Below are 27460 nucleotides of genomic sequence, written 5' to 3'. Positions count from 1 at the left end.
CAATCATCAGGGAAAATAAAATGGCCGCCATCCTATAAGTACACACAAAACCTATCCTAATCACACAGCAGGACAAGTTACTTCTGAACACTGAGCTAAAGAGCTGCTTCATCCTCCTCTCTGCACTGCTTGTCAAGGATTATGATCATGATAATGAAAAGATCTTCAGCTAAATCTCAGTAGGAATAGAGTTCATGAGGAGACATAAAGTACAGAGAGGACGGACAGGATAGACTGTGGTAATGGAGACTGCATACAAGTGCTGCTGCTCATTAGCCACATCCTTACCTCCTCTCTGTACTTCATGTCTCGTCATGAACTCCATTTTTTACAGAGATTTAGCTGAAGATCTTATTAGATGTATTCAGGATCATAATCCCTGACAAGCAGAGCACAGAGGAATCTTAAGACAGCTCTTTAGCTCAGTGTTGTGAAGTAACTTGTCCTGCTGTGTGATTAGGACAGGTTTTGTGTGTACTAATAGGACGGGGGACATTTTATTTCCCCTGATGATTGCTCCTTACACAAAACGAGACATTCTAACTAATGAAATGTATTTGGGAATATATTTATAATAAAGTAATATTTACATATTTTCAGTAATTTAATATTCTTAATTCCTGGAGAGGAGAACCCCCTTAAGCTATGCCTCTGTTTTCATAATAAGCCCTTAATATCATTTAAAGGGCTGCAAAGGATGAACCAATGCCTCACCAGTCATGTACTGTATGACCACCTCTACCTATAAAAAAAAACATAGGAGGAAGCTCTTCTAACTTTTCTTGTACAATCGCTCACATGCTCCCAATCCTCACCTGCGCAATAGCAGCTTGGGGTGATTCTTGTTCTCTAGGTTCTTCTCAATCAGGTCTGAAAGCAGCTGTTTCAAGACATCTGTGGCATATTCCAGCTTCCCTTGTAGAGCTGTCATGATGAGCGAAGCCACGTTTCCCCTGTCACGCATGGAAAAACTACGCTGCATCTCCAGGGTGCGGATGAAAGTCAGTAGAAAAACCTTGTTGTTGATCAGCTGAGCAAAGAGCTTCAAGGCTTTCTCCACACTCTGCTGTCCATTGCCTTGAACCTAAAGGAATAGTAGTAAGATAGAAGAGACTTTTATGATTCTAGTTAACTACTTCCAAGCTGAAAACCAGAGGCAATCATCATAAAACCATGATTTATCTGGTGTACCTAGGATGAAGCTCAAAAGAAGAATGATGACCTGTGGCTAGGCCTCTCAAAAATTCAAATGAAATAAAGAAATCACATATTTTCTGAAAAATATAGTTGTGTAAATGGCAATATAAAATGAAAGTTATGTTTTCAAAGCAGATGTGGAATGATGCACTATAGCAGAAACAAAGCTGCCTTCAGCAATACTGTATGTGCACCTTGCCGTGTGCGACTGAAGACAGCACCAGTCTTCTGCAATGAAAGTGCCATTTCCACCTCTGCTACATTTTATCCATGCGGCCACCACTCTCCCTTTCCCAAGTGAATATCTAGCCCCTCATATCTCTACCTCCCTTGAGACAGATTTAATATGAGGCCATTACCTTCCCTGGAATTCATTACCGGCATCCTTGCACCGACTCCTAGCTCGGCTGCAGTCCATCACAGTGGGTCAATGACCCATGGCTGTTCTGAGACAGAGAGTTAACAGAAAACAGCCTGCGCCAGTAGCCAGAAAGATTCTGTCTGAATTACACTACCTTCTATGTTTGTCAAGCTGCCTGGTAACTCAAGAAGTGTGTATACATTCCAATAGTAAAGAAGATGGATGGTACACCTCACATAAAACTGCCATTATTAGCATAGTGTGCAAATTAGTGTTAGGCCTCATGCACATGACCGTTTTTCGGGTCCGCATCCGAGCCGCGGTTTTTGCGGCTCGGGTGCGGACGCATTCACTTCAATGGGGCCGCAAAAAAGATGCGGACAGCACTCTGTGTGCTGTCCGCATACGTTGCTCCGTTTGGAGGCCCCGCCAAAAAAATATGGCATATCCTATTCTTGTCTATTTTGCGGACAAGAATAGGCATGTCTACAATGGGCCGCTCTCTCTGTTCTGCAAATTGCAGAAAGGACACGGACGGCTTCCGTTTGCGGACCGCAAAAAAGGAACGGTCGTGTGCATTAAGCCTTACTTGTATCCTACATATTATACAGTATGTCTGGAAATGTGATTAGCAAGCAACAAACACGTACTACAAGCAACAGCCAACAATTCCTGATGTGACAAAAGTCAAAAAACATTTCCAAGAAAACGGTTCTCTGCAAATGATTCAATTTATAGAAACGATAACTTTTCTGGAAAGTTAGATCAGCTCACTGTCATACTGAGACGCCCCAGTCCGATAACTCAGATCTTGTAACAACAAGCTGTAACTCAGTATGGCAATTAAATAGCTTAGGCTGTTAAAGGGGTTGTCTGGGTTTGCAATATTGATGGCCTATCCTCGGGATGCAGGTGTGACTCCTTGGATCTCTGCCAATCTCTGGCTGAGGGGGTCGTAGCGCTGTGGCCACTTCATACTATACCACGCACAGCGCCATATGTTGTATAGCAGCTATGCTTGCTGTGTTGCAGCTCAATCCCATTCACTTGAATGGCAAGGAGCTGCTGAAAGGTCATGTGACCAATGGACGTGACATTGCTCACCCAAGCAACGCAGTGGTCTCTTTTAAGCTGATGAATGGTGGTGGTATTGGGATTTCGGCATTCACCGATCAGATATTGATGAGCTATCCTCAGAATAGGTCATCAATATAATAATCCAGGACAACCCAGGATTTGTCTCCTAGGCATCCAACGTGTGTTAAAGTAGACTAACTTGCCCCTCTACCCAGTGAGGGATAGAAGCAGTAGGGGTTAAAAGAAAAGTCTGACAGATAATGAAAATGTGCAAAAATTGTGTTTGTCCCAACGGTTAAAAATAAAGAAATATGGTGCTTCTAACCTCTAATTCTCGGAGCACTGGATGATCTTCTATTCCAGGAAACAGCACTCTCATGGCATAGGTCCGATAATCCAGGTAAGGGATACCTGAGCGATCCAGGTCACTAGTTAATTCATTTATATCAGTCTGTAACTCTGCAAAAGCTGAAAATAACAGAAAAGAAATACATAATGCATCAGTCCACAGAGGCAGCATGGGATGCCCTAGAACAGAGAAGCTGCAGATCAAGAAATCAATTCAAACATGAGAACCTAGAATTACATTACTAGATTGACTTTGCTGCTACTAACATATTATATCAATGTTTCCCAACCAGCGTGCCTCCAGCTGTTGCAAAACTACAACTCCCAGCATGCCCAGACAGCTTTTGGCTGTGCGGGCATGCTGGGAGTTGTAGTTTTGTAACAGCTGGAGGCACACTGGTTGGGAAACACTGTATTATATGACTACCACCTCGATGGGCACAGCTTAATAAAATGGACACTGAAGATGGCAATGTTGTGCAATGATATTTATTATAGTCACATCAAACTATGACCCAACTAATTACAAAAAAAACTAATAACAAACACCAAGACCAGACTACACAAGGTTTGTTTGGGTTCCAATTTGTTCTGTAATACAGTCCGGCATGCGCTGCTGCTTACAGTAATGGCACATGCGCAAGACTCCTATACGCTCGCGATACTAGCGGCCATGTTCTTTCAGCCACAGCAGAGCCAATACGGTATAAATTACAGAGATCATAAACTCATAATATTTACTGTAAACAGAAAAAAGATTTGGATCTACCATCACTGGAGTTTTTGGGAGGAGGTAGATTCTCCTGAAGGTGTTTTCAGCCAAAATCAGAAGTGGATTTGAAAGGAATTGGAAATATAAAGGACTTATCCTGGAAACAGAAGGACTTATACTTCTCCTTCCTGTTGGATCCATTTCTGTCTCTGACTGAGAAATCTGCAGTAAAAACTGCCTCAAATCCTGCTCCAAAAAACTCTCTGTGAACGTCCCCTAATTAGGGCTCATGCCCATGAACGTAAGGGCTCTGTGCCCGTGCTGGGGACCGCAATGCACGGGCACAGACCGTGGGTCAGCCGCATGCAGATCGCAGATCATTCACTTGAATGGGGTCCGCAATCGGCACCCTATGGTCCGCACCGCAAAAAAAGTACTGCATGCACTACTTTTTTGCAGTGCAGAGGCACGTCCAAAACACCACGGAAGCACTCCGTGGTGCTTCAGTGGGGTTCCGATCCATGCTTCCGCACCGCATGTCTGGATTTGCAGACCCATTCAAGTGAATGGGTCCGCATCTGTGATGCGGAATGCACAGAGCTAGTGACCCGTGCCAGCGGTCTGCAACACAGGCACGGAGCCCTTACGTTCGTGGACAATAGCCCTTACTGTGCGAAAAACCAATAACTAAGGTAGACAGCAATAACCATGGAAAGCAGGGTCAAAGCTGTTCATTAAACTGCTAAGTCACCAGACAAAATACAGATGTAGCACTCTGTGATACCTAACACGTTAAATAAACAGATGCAGCAAACTTTACATTGAAACTTAATGCAGCAAAAGCCATTGAAAAATTCTAATAAGCTGCGACTGTGCAGTGAAGACTGCAATAGAACTGACATTGTCTCTCAGTTATCAGCTGAACATGAGATCTAGGCCTTATTCACATGGTGTTTGGTCACTGATCTCCACAAGCCAAAACTAGAATTGAAGCCTACACAGAGAAATGTATAATGGAAAGGCTTGCTCCTATGCTGTGTTTCAGACCCACTCCTGGTGTCAATCACTGATGGAAATCATTGACCAAATACTGACTAAACATAAAGTATGAGCTAGGCCTTAGGGCCCATTCACACGACTGTATTTTTATTTACGCATCTGTTCAGCATTTTTGACTCATTCACGTCTACGGGACCGCAAAATCCACGTTTAGCATACCGTATGTCCACAATAAAGATAGGACATGTCCTATACTTTTCCGCAAAATGCAGTCCTTGGCCCCATTGAAGTCTATGGTTCAGCAAAAGTGCAGATTGCACACAGAATGTGTTCTGTATGCAATCCATATTTTGCGGATCCGTGTCCGCAACCTTTAATGCGCTGTCATGTCACCTTGGAATCTTGTGGAACGGGTGAGGAAGTATGACAGAATAGACTTTAGACATTTGTGAGGAACATCGGATCTGCATTTTGCGGACGGTCGTGTGAATGGGCCCTTGGATTTTTATCAGAAACAGAAGTTGTGAAATGTCGAAATACATGGGTTATGTGAATACCCTTGTCAGTCCTCAGTCCAATATGTGTCGCCCAGGGCTATTCGGCATGATCATACAGTCCAGCTGCTCTATATTTTGTGGCCACACGTGACGCATTCTTGTACATTAAGAAAACATACTGAAATGTAATCCCACTGTGATTATGTCAGACTGCCATCGCTATCTAACCTTTGCCCACTCTGCACTGGTATAAGGTCACAGCTAGTTAAAGTCACAGACAGCAGATGGCGGCTATTTATCCACTTGTTCTGTGTCCGGTGAAATGTATACACGTCTCAGACCAGGGCTCAGCTGCTGAAACAAAACCCCTTTTACATGTCTGATTGTTGTTCAGCTCAACCCAACACATGAAAAAACAAAAGAAGACAAATTTAATATAGCGATCCGATCCGTAGGAACAAAATCAATACTACATTAAACGTTGGGACAAAAAAGTCTCTTTTCGTATTAAAGGAAACATCAACCTGTGACCCTGGCTCGGAATCTGGTGATGGAATGAGCCACACAGCCCATGACGCTACTCATTTCATAAAGGTCTTCTTAATACTTAATTACTCACCTTCTTTACATTCGAGGGCCACCCGGGATTCCAGGTTGTCCATCTGCATCTGCAACCTCTTCAAAGTGAGGTCATTCTCTCTGGATTTGCGTTTGTATGCAATGAGCACAATGATGACAATGATGAGAAGAAGGCTTCCACCAGCGGCTATGCTGACAATAGCAGGAAGTGTCAAGAGGCTATCAGAAATCACATTGACAGAGCCAGGTGAAAAAACCATTCCTCCAACATGAACCTAGAAGAAGACAAAGAACATTCTGAGTATAGAATGATGACAAAAATGTCAGCATGTGAAGGAGTCTCCCAACTAAACAACAATGTCCAATACTAGATCTCCTATAACTGTGACCTACCCAATAGCTTTTTCTCATATGTCCACTTTGGGTCAAAAGGCAGGTAGAGTAAGCCTTAGGCTTCTTTCACATTTGTGGTAAGCAGATCCGGCAAGCTGTTTCAGGCGTGAACAGCCAGCTGGATCCATGAATCCTGGGCGCTACCGAGATACCATCCGGCCCCATTCACTATAATGGGGACCGGAGGAGATCCAGCTGCAACTGGGCATATATGCCGAGGAGCAGCTAGGCATATACCACTGAATGCAGCTGTTTTTGCCCAGCTGCTTCTCGGCATATTTGCCGGGTAGCGGGCAAATCTCCACTGGTCTCCCTATAGTGAATATCTCAGCAGCGCCTATTATTCACGGATCTGGCTGGAGCAGCCTGCCGGATCTGCTTACCGCAAAGCAGTCCTGCATGCAGGACTTTTACTCCCGTCAAAAATAACTGATCTCTGAAGAAAGTGACACAAAATGATCATAACTGATGCTAAAAAAAAGAAGGATCAGTTATTATTGTGCAAACTGATGCTAACTGAGTGTAACTATATAACTGATCCATTTTTTTCTTTATTTTTCTGTTCTTCTTCAGAGGAACGGAAAGCTAAACGGTGATGTGAACTGCCCCTTAGGCTGGCCAGATACATTAGATAGCTGTTGGATGAATACCCCTTGGACTGATAGCTATCCTTCCCACATGCATGCGCACTTGGCCAGGAATGGAGCTGTTGTGTTTGTTAAAATCCCATAGCCAGACCCAACATCTTCCATGGGGAAAGAGTCGGGAGACCCACATGCACATTAGATGGTCAGCCGGTCTACATGAGGTCGGCAGGTCTGGCCAATACACATCTAATGTTGTTACACAGCACATTGTTTCCTGATGTTCAATACGCCTTGTGCGTTATAATCCACTATCCTGTATACACTGTTCTTAGCAAAAAACTATACCAAGTGCTTTACCGTCCTACAAATAATCACCTAGCCCATAGATGGGTCAAGAAGCATGATCATAACAAGCACTTTCGTAGGGTATATATATTATGTCTCAATGTCTATCTATTGCATATCTATCTATCTATCTATCTATATATCCCATATGTATTTATCTATCTATCTTATATCTATCTATATATCTATCTATCTATCTATCTATCTCATATCTATCTATCTATATATCTATCTATCTCATATCTATCTATCTATCTATTATCTATCTATCTATACATCCCATATGTATTTATCTATCTATCTTATATCTATCTATCTATCTATCTCATATCTATCTATCTCATATCTATCTATCTATCTATCTATCTCATATCTATCTATCTAATCTATCTATCTATCTATCTATCTATCTATCTCATATCTATCTATCTATCTATCTCATATCTATCTATCTATCTATCTATCTATCTATCTCATATCTATCTATCTCATATCTATCTATCTCATATCTATCTATCTCATATCTATCTATCTCATATCTATCTATCTATCTATCTATCTATCCCATAAGTATTTATCTATCTTATATCTATCTATCTCATATATATCTATCATATCTATCTTCTTTCTATCTATCTCCTATCTATCTATCTATCTATCTATCTATCTATCTATCTCATATCTATATATCTAAAACTATTACTGATAGGTGGATAGCTTTTTATAGGCTGGATTTTGTACTCTCTTCAAGTTCTGCAAAACTTGGGCAAAGAGCAGAAAAAAATGCATAAAACTTAAAAAGATGAACAAAGCTTTAGAGCTTTGTTAACATGGAAAAAAACATGTCGATTTTAATCTCCATTTGTTAGTGTATGCTCTACTAGGTTTTTGCCATTTTTGGCAGAAGAAAAAGTTCTTTCTGCAGGACATCACTTTGTGCCAAAAATAATAGATGCATGATGGAATGAAGCTTTCCATTTTTGACACTGACTTTGTAGTCAATGGATGATGAGGTAGAAACAGTTTCATTATAGGAGATTTATGAGACTTTTATACTAATGACTTATCCTCAGGATAGCTGATTGTTGGGGGTCCAACACCCAGGATCCCTGCTGATCAGCTGTTTGAGAAGGCACCAGTGATTCGGTAGAATCTACAACATGTGGCGTCATGTTCATTGGTCACATGGCCTAGGCACAACTTAGCCCCATTCAAGTGAATAGAGTCTATACAATGTACAATTACTGTATTTGGTGACCTGAGAAAACGCCACAGTCAGCGCTGCTGCCATTCTGTTCCTCTGATGTAAGAAATCAACAGAGATGTGAATACGCCATTACTATCAAAATACAGTGGTTTTCGTAGAATTAGGTGCTGAATTTGTCTAGATTAAAGCTCTTGAAGGGAGGAACTTACGGTCACTTTGTGCTGTCCAGTGAGGTTGGGGGACTCACAAAGAAGCTGTGTCTCAGATACAGTCGCTGCGCATGGAGTATCACCAATCAACACGGTGTAATTCAGCTTGACCCCTCCTGCAGCAGGAGGACTCAGGTTTTTCCCCTGTAGAGAATGGACAGGTCATGTTAAGTGAAGGAAAGGTAAGAAATACGCTAATACATATGTTGAGCCAGGGTAATGATTCTGTAGGCTCTGCTAATATTACATCCTTTCTGTACCTGTGGTGGCCTCATACCTTCAGTATTATAGGAGATCCAGGCTTCTGCTCAAGGATGCCTGTGGTGCTGAGGAGTTCGAAAGTTGGGTTTGGGTAATAGATGAACTTGGTGTTATTGAAGATGAGGAGTGACTGTACGTTATTGAAGATAAAGCCAAACTCATCTGGTCTCTCCACAGCATCCAGCCCGGGGCGATACTCCGGTGTAAGAGCAGGGGCCCAGCATGTCATACATGTAGCATTTACATTCTTACATACCTGTCCAGATAAAGAAACCAATGATAAGTCTTTAAAGGTGCAGAGAAATTACAGAATGGAAAAATACATAGTTACCTTAAATAATACTACAATTATCTAACTTAATAAATAAAAAGTAAATGTTGCTAGAAAAAAAATATTGTTAAATGTTGTTGCAGACTGGAGTATGCTAACCGAAGCCTAAAATGGCACTTAAATGGTTCAAAAATAAATGAAATGCCATATCTATAATCTTAACAAATGCTGACTGTAGTTTGAAAATGATTTACAAAAATTGGTCACAAATGATTGAAAAAAAAAAACCCAATGATCTGCAACAATTTGTACTGATGAAATTCCTTTCCTGTCAGTACTGCTCATGGCCACTAGGTGGTGCTGTGTTCCTTACAGAAGGATGAAGGCAGTGACCTAACAGGAGTGACCTTGTCAGAGAACAATAAACATGATCAAAGATGTCCCGTTTTCTTTACAAATTATTTTCTTTTCAGTCGTTTTCAGATCATATTTTTTGATGTTTTCATGTTATTCTAGCGAGCGGAAACATAAGTCTTTTGCAATAAAAAAGAACTGTTGCCTGCCAGTGACATACATTCACAGATTCTTTGCCGTTAAACTTCACACGAATTCTCGGTTCCTGTATGATGTCAAGGTTGGTACCGGTGACTGTTAGGGAAGTGTGACCGCTGTGGATGAGAAGAAATAAAGCAGTGGATTATTTCAGTTTACCTGACAAAACACAAAGTATCACCCGGTCCCGGACACATTGTAGTACCTTATTGAATATCTCATACCCATGATTCATTATTCTGAAGGACCCCAAAGCTACCCATACATGTTAGACAACCACTGTCCATGAGAAACTTCAATTTACATTGCATGTGACTGGAGTTGTGGAAACCCCATTCACATGAATGCAATGCAGATTGTCAGATTTGGCACAGAATCTGAAATCCACATCAGATCTGACACGTGAACACATCTTAAAGGGATTATCCCATGACTAATGTAAAAAATGAAAATCAGACATCATATAGAACACGACAAGCTCTTTCTCACAAAGCTAGAACCAGCCCTGCACCTGACATGGATCCAGAGATCTCCTCATATATTGCTCCATCCTCTCCCTATCACAGCTCATGGGGCAGTTGAGGGATGAAACTGAGCATGTGCGGCCATCTCAGCGAGCAGGACAAATAAAAAAATATAAAAAATAAACAGCAGGTGGCGCTATACAGATACATTTTATTAAATAACTCTGTGGCTATACAAGATTTTTAATTACACACAATTACAAAAGCATTCCGATCCAGGAGCTGGCTTGAAAATGGTAGAATATTTTTAGTGGGACAACCCCTTCCATACTTGTAGAGTGGGAAGGTTTTCCTAGTGTGAAAACTTCTGTGCTCTGAGCCAACAGGTGTTCCAATATTCTAACCCCCATCATGATGTTCACTTACCCATCTGCATCCCCCTTCTTCTAGTTGCCTAGACAGTTTTATGGTGGGAGGCCTTTGCAATTTCTATGATGAGATATCTATGCCTGCCTGCTTTCTCTGAATCAAGACAAGTACAGTGGTTGAAAACATGGTGCCACCATTTAGATGGTCCCTAATGTGAATAAATGTAAACAGATTTACCAGTCAGTAAAGGCAATGTACGGCAGATTTACTGGAGGGGGTGTGAAGAATGGACAGAAGTACCCGGGTAGGGTGAAGAAAGCCTTTCACTGCTGTACTCCTAAACCTACATACTGCCAGTTGATGTCAAGCAGATGAATATGTATGATTTGTATCTATTTTATTATCTTGCATAAAAAAGTCTGGTTCATTTTTACGAGTTTCAATAACACTTTATAATGTGAGAATTGTTGTTCTGGTCCCCTTGAAAATGATATGTGACTACTTGTTCCTGTGTTCACAGAAAATGCAGTAAAATATTACTTCACGTAGGAATTGTGTAATCTTTCTGCTATAAAAAGCGTAATATCAGGAACCAACCCCTGAGAAGGACATGACAGAGCCGGCCCTATCCATGTAGGACTCCATCCAGATCAATAGCATTGCTGTGCAGAACGATGGTGTTGTAACTCCAGATCCAGATTATCGCTGGCGAAAATCAATGGAAACACTTGAGATCAATAGAATTTTGACACAAGAATGTATATTTGCTGATATTTATTTGAACGCTTTATGGGGCCATTATCTTGATTTACTTGTGTGGATACATAAAAGGCATGGGGAGAACACATCTTTGTGGCCCTACTAACTGGTCACTAATACTAATTCTTCTGGATAATGCAATATCATACTGCCATAAATGGGACCTTGTCATCCCTGATCTGAAGTCCAGCTATGCTGAACTGCCTTGTGTTTTACAGTTCTTTTATATTCTCCAGGGAAGGATGATCCATACATAGACCATGGGATGATGGTAGCACAGTACCCACAGAGATCCGTACAGGTTCTCCAGCCATACTTCAGGTTTTGCCCATGGAATTCTTGCATCAAGGAAAATTATTTGGATCCCCCCCCCAAGTGTTCATCTACGCTGGAAACATTTACCACTACATTTACAGCATGTACAGTAACTATTCCCACTGACGGGGTAGACTACCATACGTCAGGCCCCATTTTTTCAGTACTATATGGTACTATATTATTGTAAATTATCTGAAATTTCTCCTGGTCTCTACGTCTATTAAAGCCTCATGGACATGACTATTATGGCTCCTTTATGTACAGGGATGTAATAGAGCATCTACACAGGATCTCTTTCAGATTCTGCATAAACCTGACAGAAACAAAAAACTGTGTGCTATATATCTCTGTAAGGCTTCATGCAGACGACTATGTCCGTTTTGAAATTCGCAATCCAAGGATCCCAAAAATATGGACACCTTCTGTGTGCAAACAGTTTTTTTCTCACTCTCATCACTAGAAATGACTATTCTTGTCTGCAATATGGCCAAGAATAGGACATGTTATATAATTTGTGGATGTGGACAGCATTTTCCGAAATGAATGGGACCATGTGCAACCCTCAAAGAATGTGGATTGGACAAGGATGCAAAATATGGTCATGAGGCCTAATACAGCAGTGGACAATCAATGCTACTACTACTGAACTGGTAGTCTACGTTGTAATGGCACCACTGTTCTGAACACATGGAATATTGGACACTGGATGCTGAAGGGTTGTCTGGGATTCAAAGAAAATTGTCCAAAAGAAGAAAAAGGTATAAAAAAAAAAAAAAATACATAAAAGAGCACTATAATAATATTTGCAAAGACGGGTGCACTCTGCGGTCTTACTAAACCCTCAAACTGATGTTAAAATTCAGAGATTAGTCAATATATCCTACTGTGGAGGACCTGTCTGAGTGAGCCCGAGCACCGCGCCAAGGTTTCTCAAGTAGCTTGGGTCCTAAAACTCACCTGAGTCGGACCTCGGGCTCCTGTAATTCACCCACTGGCCCCTGGTATTGCCCATACGGCACAGGTAGGTGAGTGTTGGGACTCGAGCTACTTGAGAAACCTTGGCGCGGTGCTCAGGCTCAGACAGGTCCTCCACAGTAGGATATGTTGGCTAATTTCTCAATTTTAACATCAGTATGAGGGTTAGTAAGGCTGCAGAGTGCACCTGTCTTTGCTAATATTATTATATTGTCATATTGGTTATCACATCCACATGATTGCTATCTTGTGTAGGATGTCTATTGTGGTACTTCTGGTCCGCTGTGGTCATCCTCCACTGTATGCATTTTTGCTGGGGATCGCCATTAGCAACGGGCCGCAAGTGCAGGATTTGCTCCCCTGTATATACATGCACAACTGCATATGGGTTTGAGCACTTCCTGCCTGTTTAACACCACACCATTTTTTCCGTTTGTTTGTACATAAAAGAGCACTCTAGCAAATTACTGATCTCAGTGGTCATGTGCTGTACATGCAGGAATCACTGCTGCTGCCAGTGACTGGTTGCAGTGGTCATGTGAATGATGTATGTGATGTCACTGCTGTGAATGGGGGATTTAATGGGTGAGCAATGCTTATTTTCTTTCATCCGACACCATTTTCTGCTCTTAGACAACTTTCTTAAAATCCTGGCCAACCCCTTTAATTCCCCCATAAATCGTAAAGTGTTAAGAGGGAGGGGAGCAGTTTGTTGTCTGTTTCCAATTTCAGCCAGCAGAAATGTGAAGGCAGATCCGCATATAGCGAAGCTAAAAAAAAATAATGTAATGTATTTTAGCTACTCCACTAATTAAATACATACAAGACAGACGATGTAAGCAATTTCCAGTTCTCAGGTTCTTAATGCATGAGTCTTTTAATAGATCCCATAGTACTGAGAAATGAAAAAGCTAATGTACAGGATTTTCCTGGTAATACGTGAAAATCTATAAATTCTGTACTTATTAAGACGCTGTGAGAGGGACCTTATATTCGACGTATTTGGTTATGGCATATCAAGGAGAACATTCAGGGACCACACAAATGTCGCTGCAAACCTTCTGAAAAGGCCGCTGCTGGCAATGTAAAGGTCACTATGTAATTGCAGTTCCCCTGGGTTAAGGCTACAAGATGCCACGGGATAAGTAGACCTCCTTCTATTTCACGGCTTACACATCCAGATATTGTAATGCGTTTGTGAAAGTGAAGAGATACATAATAAAAAAGCGTGATAATGCGAGGCTGTAAATATGTTTATCATGTGGACAGCTGGGGGTTAATAGCAGACATAGCGCAGAACAAGAGCTTTGTGGTGCTGTGGGGCTTGGTATTTTAAAGACATTATACAAACAGACGTCTGGCTAAAGGTCTCAGGACATAGTAAAACCTGAGCGGGTCCACAGGGATGCGCGGCTGACGTAATCTGGCTTGGCCCGTTCCTCCGTTACAGCTTGCGCTCCACAGCTGGACCCGTGTTCGGGTTTGGCTTGAAGAAAAGGTGGCAACCCTATTATACACCCACCAATCCCTATACACATGCACACTTGATTCGGCTGAACTGTACTGAATGGGGATCGGGGACTAAGGGGGAGATTTATCAATACTGGTTAGTAGCCCCCAGCAACCAATCAGATTCCACCTTTCATTTACTAAAGGAGCTCTGAATGAAAGATGGAATCGGACTGGTTGCTATGGGCAACTAAGCCAGTTTTCCTTTACACCAGTTTTGATAAATCTCTCCTTTAGGCTACATTCACACGAATGTGCTGTTTTGCAGAGCCTCAAAACACGGATACTGGCCCATGTGCGTTCCGCAATTTGCGGACAAGAATTGGACATGTTCTATTTTTTTTTGCGGGGTCACAATACAGAGCAAGGGATGTGGACAACACACAGTGTGCTGTCCGCATCTTTTGCGGCCCCATTCATACGGTCGTGTGAATGTAGCCTAAGTGTCTGCCACACACTTCTGGCTGAGGCTGCATGTTGAGATCTAGCCTCCCGATCTTTCTCTGCCCTTAGATAATTGGCGGGTTCAGCTGACGTTAAACTAATGTATATGGTCAGCTTAAAACTGAGAATACGCAGGCATAAAGATTCCAGGGAACTTTTATTCCCTTTTCTGTGAAATATCTGGTTTTACAGTTTACATCATTTATATCATTTGTAAAGGAAGCTTTAATTTTCTAAAGCAATTCTTCCATTCTGGGCTGTGGTCACATGACCATGTCCATGAAGCTCTTATTTCCTGTGATGTTATGTCCATTGGCTGGTCAGTGATAGGGCAGTGATCTTTGTAACTACCTGGTGGGAGGAGCTATAAACTAGCTGGGCGTTGTTAGAGACAGTGATAGACACTCTCCTATGTAACTACCTGGTGGGAGGAGCTATAAACTAGCTGGGGGTTGTTAGAGGCAGTGATAGGGGAGTGTCTATGTAACTACCTGGTAGGAGGAGCTATAAACTAGCTGAGAGTTGTTAGAGGCAGTGATAGGGGAGTGTCTATGTAACTAGTTGGTGGGAGGAGCTATAAACTAGCTGGGCGTTGTTAGTGGCAGTGATAGAGGAGTGTCCATGTAACTACCTGGTGGGAGGAGCTATAAACTAGCTGGGCGTTGTTAGAGGCAGTGATGGGGAGTGTCTATGTAACTACCTGGTGGGAGGGGCTATAAACTAGCTGGGGGTTGTTAGAAGCAGTGATAGGGGAGTGTCTATGTAAATAGCTGGTGGGAGGAGCTATAAACTAGCTGGACGTTAGTGGCAGTGATAGGGGAGTGTCTATGTAACTAGCTGGTGGGAGGAGCTATAAACTAGCTGGGAGTTGTTAGAGGCAGTGATAGGGGAGTGTCTATGTAACTAGCTGGTGGGAGGAGCTATAAACTAGCTGGGCGTTGTTAGTGGCAGTGATAGAGGAGTGTCTATGTAACTACCTGGTGGGAGGAGCTATAAACTAGCTTGGCGTTGTTAGAGGCAGTGATGGGGAGTGTCTATGTAACTACCTGGTGGGAGGAGCTATAAACTAGCTGGGGGTTGTTAGTAGCAGTGATAGGGGAGTGTCTATGTAAATAGCTGGTGGGAGGAGCTATAAACTAGCTGGACGTTAGTGGCAGTGATAGGGGAGTGTCTATGTAACTAGCTGGTGGGAGGAGCTATAAACTAGCTGGGTGTTGTTAGGGGCAGTGATAAGGGAGTGTCTATGTAACTAGCTGGTGGGAGGAGCTATAAACTAGCTGGACGTTAGTGGCAGTGATAGGGGAGTGTCTATGTAACTAGCTGGTGGGAGGAGCTATAAACTAGCTGGGTGTTGTTAGGGGCAGTGATAAGGGAGTGTCTATGTAGCTAGCTGGTGGGAGGAGCTATAAACTAGCTGGGCGTTTTTAGTGGCAGTGATAGGGGAGTGTCTATGTAACTAGCTGGTGGGAGGAGCTATAAACTAGCTGGGAGTTGTTAGTGGCAGTGATAGGGGAGTGTCTATGTAACTAGCTGGTGGGAGGAGCTATAAAGAAGCTGGGCGTTAGTGGCAGTGATAGGGGAGTGTCTATGTAACTAGTTGGTGGGAGGAGCTATAAACTAGCTGGGAGTTGTTAGTGGCAGTGATAGGAGAGTGTCTATGTAACTAGCTGATGGGAGGAGCTATAAACTAGCTGGGCGTTTATAGTGGCAGTGATAGGGGAGTGTCTATGTAACTAGCTGGTGGGAGGAGCTATACACTAGCTGGGAGTTGTTAGTGGCAGTGATAGGGGAGTGTCTATGTAACTAGCTGGTGGGAGGAGCTATAAACTAGCTGGGAGTTGTTAGTGGCAGTGATAGGAGAGTGTCTATGTAACTAGTTGGTGGGAGGAGCTATACACTAGCTGGGCGTTGTTAGAGGCAGTGATAGGGGAGTGTCTATGTAACTAGTTGGTGGGAGGAGCTATAAACTAGCTGGGGGTTGTTAGAGGCAGTGATAGGGGAGTGTCTATGTAACTAGCTGGTGGGAGGAGCTATACACTTGCTGGGAGTTGTTAGTGGCAGTGATAGGAGAGTGTCTATGTAACTAGCTGGTGGGAAGAGCTATACACTAGCTGGGCGTTAGTGGCAGTGATAGGGGAGTGTCTATGTAACTAGCTGGTGGGAGGAGCTATACACTAGCTGGGCGTTAGTGGCAGTGATAGGGGAGTGTCTATGTAACTAGTTGGTGGGAGGAGCTATACACTAGCTGGGAGTTGTTAGTGGCAGTGATAGGAGAGTGTCTATGTAACTAGCTGGTGGGAGGAGCTATAAACTAGCTGGGCGTTAGTGGCAGTGATAGGAGAGTGTCTATGTAACTAGCTGGTGGGAGGAGCTAAACACTTGCTGGGAGTTGTTAGTGGCAGTGATAGGAGAGTGTCTATGTAACTACCTGGTGGGAGGAGCTATAGGGGAGTGTCTATGTAACTAGTTGGTGGGAGGAGCTATACACTAGCTGGGAGTTGTTAGTGGCAGTGATAGGAGAGTGTCTATGTAACTAGCTAGTGGGAGGAGCTATACACTAGCTGGGAGTTGTTAGTGGCAGTGATAGGAGAGTGTCTATGTAACTAGCTGGTGGGAGGAGCTATAAACTAGCTGGGGGGTGTTAGTGGCAGTGATAGGAGAGTGTCTATGTAACTACCTGGTGGGAGGAGCTATAGGAGAGTGTCTATGTAACTAGTTGGTGGGAGGAGCTATACACTAGCTGGGAGTTGTTAGTGGCAGTGATAGGAGAGTGTCTATGTAACTAGCTAGTGGGAGGAGCTATACACTAGCTGGGAGTTGTTAGTGGCAGTGATAGGAGAGTGTCTATGTAACTAGCTGGTGGGAGGAGCTATACACTAGCTGGGCGTTGTTAGAGGCGATCCTGGCAGAGAAAGGAGAAGTGCATCATGGGTTTGGTTGGAAGTGCTACATACAAGATAGAAATAAACCAGCGTGGTAAGTAACTACATGAGCATATTTGTTAAAAATCATAATAATCCCAGAATCCCCTTTAAATCAAAGAAGTGGGTTGTAGCTGTGCACGTTGCTGCGCTATTGCATAGTGACTACCGCTAATACATGTATGTATGCAAGAGAGCTTCATTGTTATACATGTATAAGACTATAAAAAGACATACTCAGTTTGTATTGCTCCAGTATTTCAGTGCTACCGGTGGAAACGTATAAATGTGTGCTTGTTTTCATTGTCAGCCTCAAAAATCATTTCCATTCAATACTTGTGACTTAACCTGCCTCATTTATTAGGCCTGTGCCGTGACATATTGCCGCGTCCCAAATGAATCATTTTGCTATCCTGCACAGATGAAGTAGTGCGGCAATTTCTTTCATCTGTTAATAGCTCCCATTTTTGCTTTATGGCCGCACTTACAGTGACATTTGGTTTTGCTCCAAACAGTTTGTGATTCTTTACACCTTTGCCGGTCATTTCGCTTCTTGGTTTTTGTAAAAAAATAATTACAAATAAATAACAATTTTGAATGCACTTGCATCGCTCAAATCATTAATTTCCGCACCCAGCAGAATCCAGACACATTTAATTCAGTCCTTTCCCCGCGCTTTAGGGTTGTAAAATTCGTCCAAGTGCTATCGGTAAGACAGATGATTTTCCATGACAGTCTATTTATCCATTTTTTTCCATCCAAATGGCATCAGTATGTTGTCCATTTTTCACCTCTGTTCTACACTGGGACAGCACCCAGACATGAAAATTGTTTGTCTGAATGAGCTGTTACACTACATTGTTAGTTACTGTTACTACAAAATTATTACTGTGTAAGCAAAGCTGTAGTGTAAAGCATGGTCACAGAACGCCCCTATTGTGCAGAACATGTTTTTCATAATACCTCAAACCTCTATAAGGTGTCATTCACACGACCATGTCTGTTTCCATCCCACAAAAGAGAGAACATGCCCTACACTTGTTAGCAAAAGGTGCATCGCTGATCCATTAAAGTCAATGGGTCCGCAACAAAATGTGGATGGTCTATGTATTTTGTGGATGCACGGTTTGCGAACCGCAAAATGGACACAGTCATGTGCGTGAGGCGTAAGATTTTTATAAAGTCTGCTATGCTGCAATAAGTGATCACAGCTCTAACAATGGGGAAAACAACTGGCATCTGCACATTACCCATTGGCAGTGTCTTACATATAAGGCTACATTCACATGACCGTGCCGTGTTTTGCGGTCCGCACATTTTTATTGCTGATCCTTTGAAGAGAATGGGTCCGCATCCAAGCCGCAAAAAATGCGGCTCAGATACGGACCAAAAGAACGGTCGTGTGAATATAGTCCTAGGCTGGGTCTACACGACGACATTAGTCACGCGACATTTTGTCGCACCAATGTCGTGTAACAATTTTTATAATGATAGTCTATGGTGTCGCACTGTGACATGCTGCAACTGCGACACGACAGTCGCAAAAAAAACATTCAAGGTGGATTTCTCTGTGTCACAGTCGCAGCATGTGGCAGTGCAACACCATAGACTACCATTATAAAAATTGTCGCGCAACATTAATGTTGTCCGACACGTTGCAGTGTAATTATGCTCTATGTGTCGCGCGACACATGTCGTCGTGTAGACCTAGCCTTATAGGTAAATTTGTTTTAACATTAAAAAATACCAAAAACAAAGTCTCCAATTAAATTCCATTACAAAGAACTTTCATAGCCTACCTGGCAATGCTCCACTCAGGTTCGATGCGCAGCACCTTGGGGTCATCAATGTATTCAAACTGCAGACTGCTCTCTAACTGAGCTCTGTCCACGCTCACTGAAACATGCACCGGGCCCAAGCCGTGCAAGGACGGAGCCGACACGCAGACTATTTCATTCAGAGACCTCCTGCAATAAAGACATGAGATCATTTCATCTTCTGCACAAATCTTCATCTTTCTGCATAAACTGCTAGATGAATCGTGCATGTATGTACTGCAGACAATATGCCTGGAAATCAATTTAGACTGTATGCACCATGGTCCAGGACACCAGCAGGAAACACCTGCCCGTGTTTCCTACGGGCACATAGGGGATTCAAATCTTATGAACGGGAATAAGCCATATATTATCATTACACAATGAAGAAAATCTCTATATGCGACATTGAGAACCTCCAATTATTTAATCTCCCAATTCACACACTGGGACACAATATAACCTACCCACGCAGGAGCTGAAAAGTACACCATGAAATATCAAAACAGTGTAGGGGTTTTCCAGGGTCAGAAAGGGTCATTCTGATGCTGCTATGGTCTCTGCTGCTCTGCACTTCCTGCTCCTGAAGACACTCGGGAAATACCAGCTCAGCCATAGTGATGATCTGCCTCAGCCAGTGTAGAATTAGCAGCAGCAGGGATTCAGAGAGGTGAGTAATGATTGTTTTTATTTTTTTTCCCCCTTAAAGTTCTCTAATAATAGCGTGCTGCAGATTATTACCATGAATCTGCACATGATGCCAAGAAATACTGTATATGAATTGTACAATTGCACTCCTTCCTCACATTTGTGTAATCCCCGCTCTCCTCCACTGTTCTTGTTTCCTATGTGGGTGTTCTATTTGCTCAGAAAAGATAAAGGAATCTGAGCGTGACCTTCCCGCCGCTGTGATGGGAGCAGTGTGTTTGGGGCAGTATTTAATGAACTCCGACAGATTGTGAGAATCAAGCACCTGCTCACCAAGCAATAAAATAAACGTTACAGGGGAGAATGGAGCGGGAGGCTGAATCACAATTATGTCTTTTATATATTGTGCTGCCTCTGTGCTTAATATAGTGCAGGTCCCAGCAAAATCTCCAGCGCTATATTTCCTTGGCTCGTGCATGGAAATGTCACCTATTCTGCAAGGATTTTTTTTATCCTCCAGGAAGAGACTGCATGTAAGATAAAAAACCTCCTCACCAGAATATATGACAGCTCTGTGACCTCGACCATAGACATAAGATGATTGGAATGATATACGGTATGTAGGCAAAATTCATACAACTGTATTAGGCTACTTTCAAATCTGCATTGTGCTGTCCGGTTTTGAGGTCCGGTACATGATCTCAAAACCGCAGCACAACGCTTCAGTTTTGTCCCCATTCATAGTGAATGGGGACAAAAGTCAACAAACTGGAACGGAGTGCACCAGAATGCGTTTGGTCCTGGTTTGTTGCGTTCCCATGCCGGGCACACAATCGCTGCAAACAGAGTTATTGTGTGCGACATGGGAATCTGAAGAAGCTGGATCTGGCACCAAAAACCATTTAAGTCAACGGTGCCGTATCTGTTTTTTTGGCCACGAAAAAAACGGATCCAGCGCCCATTGACTTACATTGGTTTTTGTGCCAGATCCAGTTTCTTTATTTTTGATATAATACATCCGGATCCGTTCAGAACAGATGCAGCTGGTTGTATTATAACAATGGAATCGTTTTGCTGTGGTTTTGAGATCCCATGCCGGATGTCAAAACTGGACAGAAAAAGCGCAGATGTGAAAGTAGCCTTACTGACACCATCCTGTGGGACCAGTCAGGTTTTCTCATGCGGTTCTGGAAGCCAAAATCACTAATGGATGATAGAGAAAGTATAAGGGACAGATATCACTTCTCTTTTTTTAAATTCACTTCTGGTTTTGGCTTCCAAAACTGCATCAGGAAACCTGAATGTGGGGCTGTACCCTTCTAGGATCTCCTGTCATATGCACATCATAGTATACTAGACCTGCCTAGGTGCTATTTGCTATACAATTCAATGCAGCAAGCACTTCAGTGCAAACACAGTACTTCATCCTGGCCATATCTGTTTGCAGATCTCCATGATCACCTTGGATGAAGTTTAGGGCAGATACAGGTTCTCCATTGTGCATGGAGCCTAGTGGCAATGCTCCATGGGGAAAAATATACAAAGAGGTTTTTCCAAGAGAAGGAGAACCATTTCATGCTGTGTCAAAGTCATCTCACTAAACCAACCTGAATCCTGCTCTGTTATGATGAAATCAATTATGGAAAAAAGAAAAAGAAAAGATCTGTTGTAGTGGAAGTTGGAAATCCATCACACAACAGAAGCCACCAGAGGACCACAAGAATCAGGGCACTGTCCAATAGGGAGTAGGCCCAGCATGACTGAGCGTGATACCAAGCACAGCCGATATACAATTTACGGCGCTGTGGCGCTCACCGGTCTCCTCACAGAGCTGATTGGTGGGTGTCCCCACCGATCAGATACTGACAACCTATCCTGGGTGGTGTTGTAAAGAGTCAGGAGGGAATCAATGAACAATGTATACTACTAGCAGCACTTGTCACATACCTTGAGGGTGTGATACTCATGAGACAACCTGGAACAAGAATCGCTGCTGACAACAGACTTGATCTTTGCGCCTTTGAACCTTACTGAAAATTTGGGATTTTAGCTGCCATTTAGTCTCAAATTAGTATTAAAGTAAGCGTCAAAGTCTGATCAGGCTGCACTACAATGACAATTTCTCTTTAAGAGGTCAGAAACAAAGAAATGATCCAACATGCCTTTTATAGGAGAAGGACACAACGTGAGAATGATTTCTCCCCTGCAGCATATGTGACTATGACTGTCCCTCTTAGAAAAGAATTATTCTAAATGGCGGTATTAGCCATTAATTGAATATGATACAATACAAGAAATCAATGTCTTCTAATAGGCAGAGACAGTACATTAAGAATGCTGCACTGCCCCCGGAATACATGCCTTGTGATGACCCTTATTAGCCCGTGCATCATCTTCCGAGGCTGCGTTCAATCTATGGAATATTGTAATGCAATTTATATAATAGACCGCGCTTGCAGCTGGGACTGTTACTCTTAACGGATTGCGCCCACACACAATCCAAACAAAGTGACTTCAGTGTGAACAATGCCATTAATTGTGCTGCATCATCTCAAACGACAGCTCAAGGCTTAACACAAGGAGGTGATAGTGGACCTTACCTCCTGACTGAGGCCTCGCAGATAACACCTCCAGATAGATAGATAGATAGATAGATATAATATATACATAGATAATATATAGATTAGATAGATAATAGATAGATGCTAGATACTGTAGATAGATAGATAATAGATAGATGGATAGATAGATAATAGATAGATAGATAGATATATGATAGATACTGTAGACAGACAGTAGATAGAATAGATATATATATATATATATATATATATATAAAATATAGATAGATAATATATAGATTAGATAGATGCTAGATACTGTAGATAGATAGATAATAGATAGATGGATAGATAGATAATTATACTGTAGATAGATAGATAATAGATAGATGGATAGATAGATGGATAGATAGATAATAGATAGATAGACAGATATAGGATAGATACTGTAGATAGACAGTAGATAGAATATATATATATATATATATATATATATATATATATTATAGATAGATAAATAATATATAGATTAGATAGATGCTAGATACTGTAGATAGATAGATAATAGATAGATGGATAGATAGATGGATAGATAGATAATAGATAGATAGATAGACAGATATAGGATAGATACTGTAGATAGACAGTAGATAGAATATATATATATATATATATATATATTATAGATAGATAAATAATATATAGATTAGATAGATGCTAGATACTGTAGATAGATAGATAATAGATAGATGGATAGATAGATGGATAGATAGATAATAGATAGATAGACAGATATATGATAGATACTGTAGATAGACAGTAGATAGAATATATATATATATATATATATATATTATAGATAGATAAATAATATATAGATTAGATAGATGCTAGATACTGTAGATAGGTAGATAATAGATAGATGGATAGATAGATGGATAGATAGATAATAGATAGATAGATAGACAGATATATGATAGATACTGTAGATAGACAGTAGATAGAATATATATATATATATTATAGATAGATAAATAATATATAGATTAGATAGATGCTAGATACTGTAGATAGGTAGATAATAGATGGATAGATAGATATATGACAGATACTGTAGATAGACATATAGATAGAAAGATAAATAGATATCAGATAAGTAGATAGATAGACAGACAATACATAGATAGATAATAGACAGATGCTAGATACTGTAGATAGATAATAGATAGATAGATATATGATACATATTGTAAATAGATAGATAGTAATGCTTATAAGGGAGAAAAGTTCCATACATACATCTATAAAAACGCCCCCATATACCATTTGGAGTCCCAAACACTTCTATGGGTGCCCTATTATGTTTCCTCATGGGCAGGACACCCACTGCTTTTACAGATGCCTATGGTAAGATACATGCCCATAAAGTCCGTCCTCGGGTAACTCCATGAACCCACGGTTTCATCCACCACAGTAGTCCATCAGGCCACTCTCCCTTCTGCCAACCCAACCCTAAGCGATACATTACAGCTGGCAGGATCTTGCCCCTTCCCTGTGATCAGTTAATTAGCTTCCCATGCTATTATTATGCCGTCAAGCAGAATCTACCCACAACTCGGTGTGCAGGCTGAAGAATGGGAAGCTGTAATTAGCCCCAATCTCGTTATAAAATGCTTCATCTAATCAGGCTCCCCCGCTACACAATGACTGGAGTAAGTGTTCTCAAAATAGGACAAGGGAGCCAGCGAGCACAGCATGCACGGCCACACATATCAAATGCTATTCTTTCTTCCGGCATGCCACATCCCTGGATAATTACTGTATATAGCAGGAACCTAAAGCACGTAGGCAGACCACGGTAAGGTATTAACTCCATCCTGGCCATACATGACTGAAGCGACACAAGCCCGAAGGACGTCACTGCAAAAGATTATATATAGAGGTTCTCACCATGCCCATGGCCAGCCGGATGTAAACAGGAGATAGGAGGTAGGGTAGAGGACCAAATCGGCGCGGAGCAAGGTGAGTATGAATCTTCTATTTTATTGCTTAAAAATCAATATTACCAGTGACCTTTTTAAGGCCCAGATTCCCTGTAAACATTGCTACTGCTGCCTGTGGGTATACCCTGTTACACAATAAGGGAGAAATCTCATGGAAATGATTTATCATCTATCCAAAGGATAGGTGATAAAGATCGGGTCCCAATGGTCAGAACCCCACAGTCCTGAGAACAAGGGGTCCCTGACAGTCCTGAGAACATGTATGCATGTAGTGAACACGTTGGTCCACCACTTCATTTACCTCTTATGGGACTAATGAAGCACAGTCTACATCAGCCCTATAGAAGTGAATGGAGAGGTGGACCAGCACTGGCTCGGCTATTTCCATCTACCCCATAGAAATTAATGGGAGCGGTGGCCAAGCAAGCGCAGTGTGCTCCCGTTCACCTGTATGGGGATAGTGCTTGTCGGTGGCAGGACCCCGGGATCCTCCGGTCACCAATCTCCCCCCTCCGTTCTCGGCGTAGGTGTGGGTCGCAGAGGTGGGACACACACCTATCAGACAATGGGGGCATATCCTAGTGATAAGCCCCCATTGTCTGTGATGCACCGAAAATAAAGCTGGCCATTATTATGAAATTAATATTGGCCAAACAATCCGATCTTCACGTACACATAAAGAGGGAGATTTATCAAAATTCTTTAGTTGCCCATAGCAACCAATCATATACCACCTTTAATTTCCCAAAGGAGCTCTGAAAAGAAAAAGGTGGAATCTGGTTGCTATGGGCAACTAAGCCAGTATTCTTTTACACCTGTTTGATAAATCTTCTCCAAACTGAGTATGGGAGAAGTAAGAAAAGCTCTGCCAGACAACAATGATGGTGGCTCCTGGAGAAGAAAACGTTAATCCAATGGCGTGCCTAGGGGGAAGGGGTTGGCGGTCCTTCCCGGGTGTCGGCTCTCAGGGAAGTGCCAGAAGCAATTAGCACTTCCATCAATACAGATACATCATTGCTTTTCCCTCTATGGGGGGTCTGGAGGCCTGACTGGGGGGGTCAGGAGGTCTGACTGGGGGGGTCTGGGGGTCTGAAGTGGTCTAACTGGGGGTCTGGAGGTAGGGGGGTCTGGAAAAGTAAGAAAATAAGATGTCTGTTTGTTAAACTCTGCAGAGACAAGGCGCGGGTGAAAGAAATCACCATGGTGGTCTGGTCTGAAGGAGAAGATGAGGAAAGCGAATATCTACATCAGAGAAGAGATGTCACTGGATGTAAGAGGTACATATGTGGCGCTGTATTAACCTGTATGTTCGGTAGCGCTGTATGTAATGTTTTCTACGTATGTCTTTAAAGGGGTTGTCCGCTTTTTTTTTGTATGAGAGCTGCCTTCTCTGCTCTGTTTACCTGCTCTTCACTGCAAATGCTAGTGTGAGCAGGTGAACAGAACAGAGAAAGCTGCTCTAATATGAGCGCTACCCTCTATTTAAAAAGCTGGGGGCTAGGGGCACAGAGGGCATTACTAATGTGAAGGGGGCACAATTGAAATGTCTAATATGGAGGGGGCACAGAGACAGAGGGCATTACTACTATAATGAAGTGGGCATTATTACCGTGAAGGGGGCACACTGGGCATTATTACTGTGAAGGGGGTTCAATAGGGATTTCTACTATGGAGGGGGCACAGAGGGCATTACTAGCACAGTGGGCATTACTACTATTAAGGGGGCACAATGGGCATTATTACTGTGAAGGGGGCACAATGGGCATTATTACTAGGAAGGGGGCACGATGGGGATTATTACTGTGAAGGGGGCATAATGGGGATTATTACTGTCATGGGGGCACAATAAGGATTATTACTGTGAAGGGGGCACAAAGAGGGCATTACAACTGTGAAAGGGGCACAGAGAGGACATAACTACTGTGAGAGGGCACAATGAGGGCAATACTACTGTGAGGGGATACAATTTTTTAAAAGTATTGCGTTAATCCAATAAGACCAAGAGTCGGGAATCTCCATACACATCAAAGCAAGTCTGGCCGACATTCATCTAATGAGATAAACACAATAAAAAAACACCACTTACCCATAAAATTCACAGGTTTGGTTGCCAAGAAGAATTGAAACCGTGCTTCCAGCTCCTAGATTGTGTCCAGTGATAGTTATCATGGTTCCCCCAGATTCTGGACCTCGAAATGGGCTAATTTGAGACACAGTTGGATTCTGGAAATGAAACAAACCGTTAAACATTTGTGTATACAGCGACACAGTGGGGGACATTTACTAAGCCAAATGTGCCAGAAATCAGACTTTTTTTGTCCAATAAAACGCCGTACATGTGTTGTGCCAAATCTATTATGCACTAGACATTTTTTGCTCCTCACTACATAGCGCCCAGAAAGGGGTTGTGGCTTATACAAAGGGGGTGTGGCTAATATTAAAGGGGAGTGGCCTATACAAAGGGATGTGGTTTATATAAAAGGGGTGTGGCTTTAAATAGAAGTAAGCCAACCAAGAGGTGGCATGAGGAAGAGAAGTGTGTAACATGTCTAGCAAGGCTCACTATATTATCATCTTCTACCTCTGGGTTAGTTTTAGGCTGTTTAAGACAGCATTTGTAATTTAATCTCAAAGTCCAGAAAATGCCCTTAAAATGGTTGTGCCATGAAAAATATTCTACATTTTTAAACCAGCACCTGGATCGAAATACTCTTGTAACTGCATGTAATAAAAAATGACAGCAAGTGTATCTGTATAGCACCACCTGCATAACCCCTTTGAACAGCATTGGAGGTATTCTTCCTGCGCTCATGCTCTCTGCACCAAGAGCTAAGGAAAGAAGCCAAAATCCTACAAAAGGTAGAAATTCTTTTTATTGAACATTTTGATGATTTAGAAAAGTGTTAACACTGTGTGCCACCCTGGTATATAGAAGACTCGAAGCCAGAAACAAAGCAAGAAAACGCAGTTAATAAATAAGCCGAATCTAGGAATATAAGACAACTTAATGGATGACAGCCAAGGGCATAGACTGATTCCTAAACGGCTGATAAAAATACACAGCTATTTGCAGCCCA

The 27460-nt window shown here is 42.2% G+C and overlaps 1 protein-coding gene across 2 annotated transcripts in view; it reads right to left on the bottom strand.

The window, feature by feature from the left end:
- Positions 1–27460, bottom strand: part of PLXNA2 (plexin A2) — a 295441-nt gene that overhangs the window by 25053 nt on the left and 242928 nt on the right. For both annotated transcript variants that reach the window (XM_044288340.1, XM_044288339.1), the window contains exons 15-22: positions 26470–26606; positions 19154–19321; positions 9618–9711; positions 8789–9028; positions 8512–8655; positions 5811–6045; positions 2961–3103; positions 816–1084 (exon numbers count right to left, since the gene is read on the bottom strand). In XM_044288340.1, coding sequence (XP_044144275.1) covers positions 816–1084; positions 2961–3103; positions 5811–6045; positions 8512–8655; positions 8789–9028; positions 9618–9711; positions 19154–19321; positions 26470–26606 — 1430 coding nt within the window. The remainder of the gene's footprint in view (positions 1–815; positions 1085–2960; positions 3104–5810; positions 6046–8511; positions 8656–8788; positions 9029–9617; positions 9712–19153; positions 19322–26469; positions 26607–27460) is intronic.

The sequence above is a fragment of the Bufo gargarizans genome, chromosome 3, assembly GCF_014858855.1.
Source record: "Bufo gargarizans isolate SCDJY-AF-19 chromosome 3, ASM1485885v1, whole genome shotgun sequence".
Lineage (NCBI taxonomy): Eukaryota > Metazoa > Chordata > Amphibia > Anura > Bufonidae > Bufo > Bufo gargarizans.
Note: the sequence above shows the minus strand (reverse complement) of the source record. Positions and strands in the feature narration are given on the sequence as shown.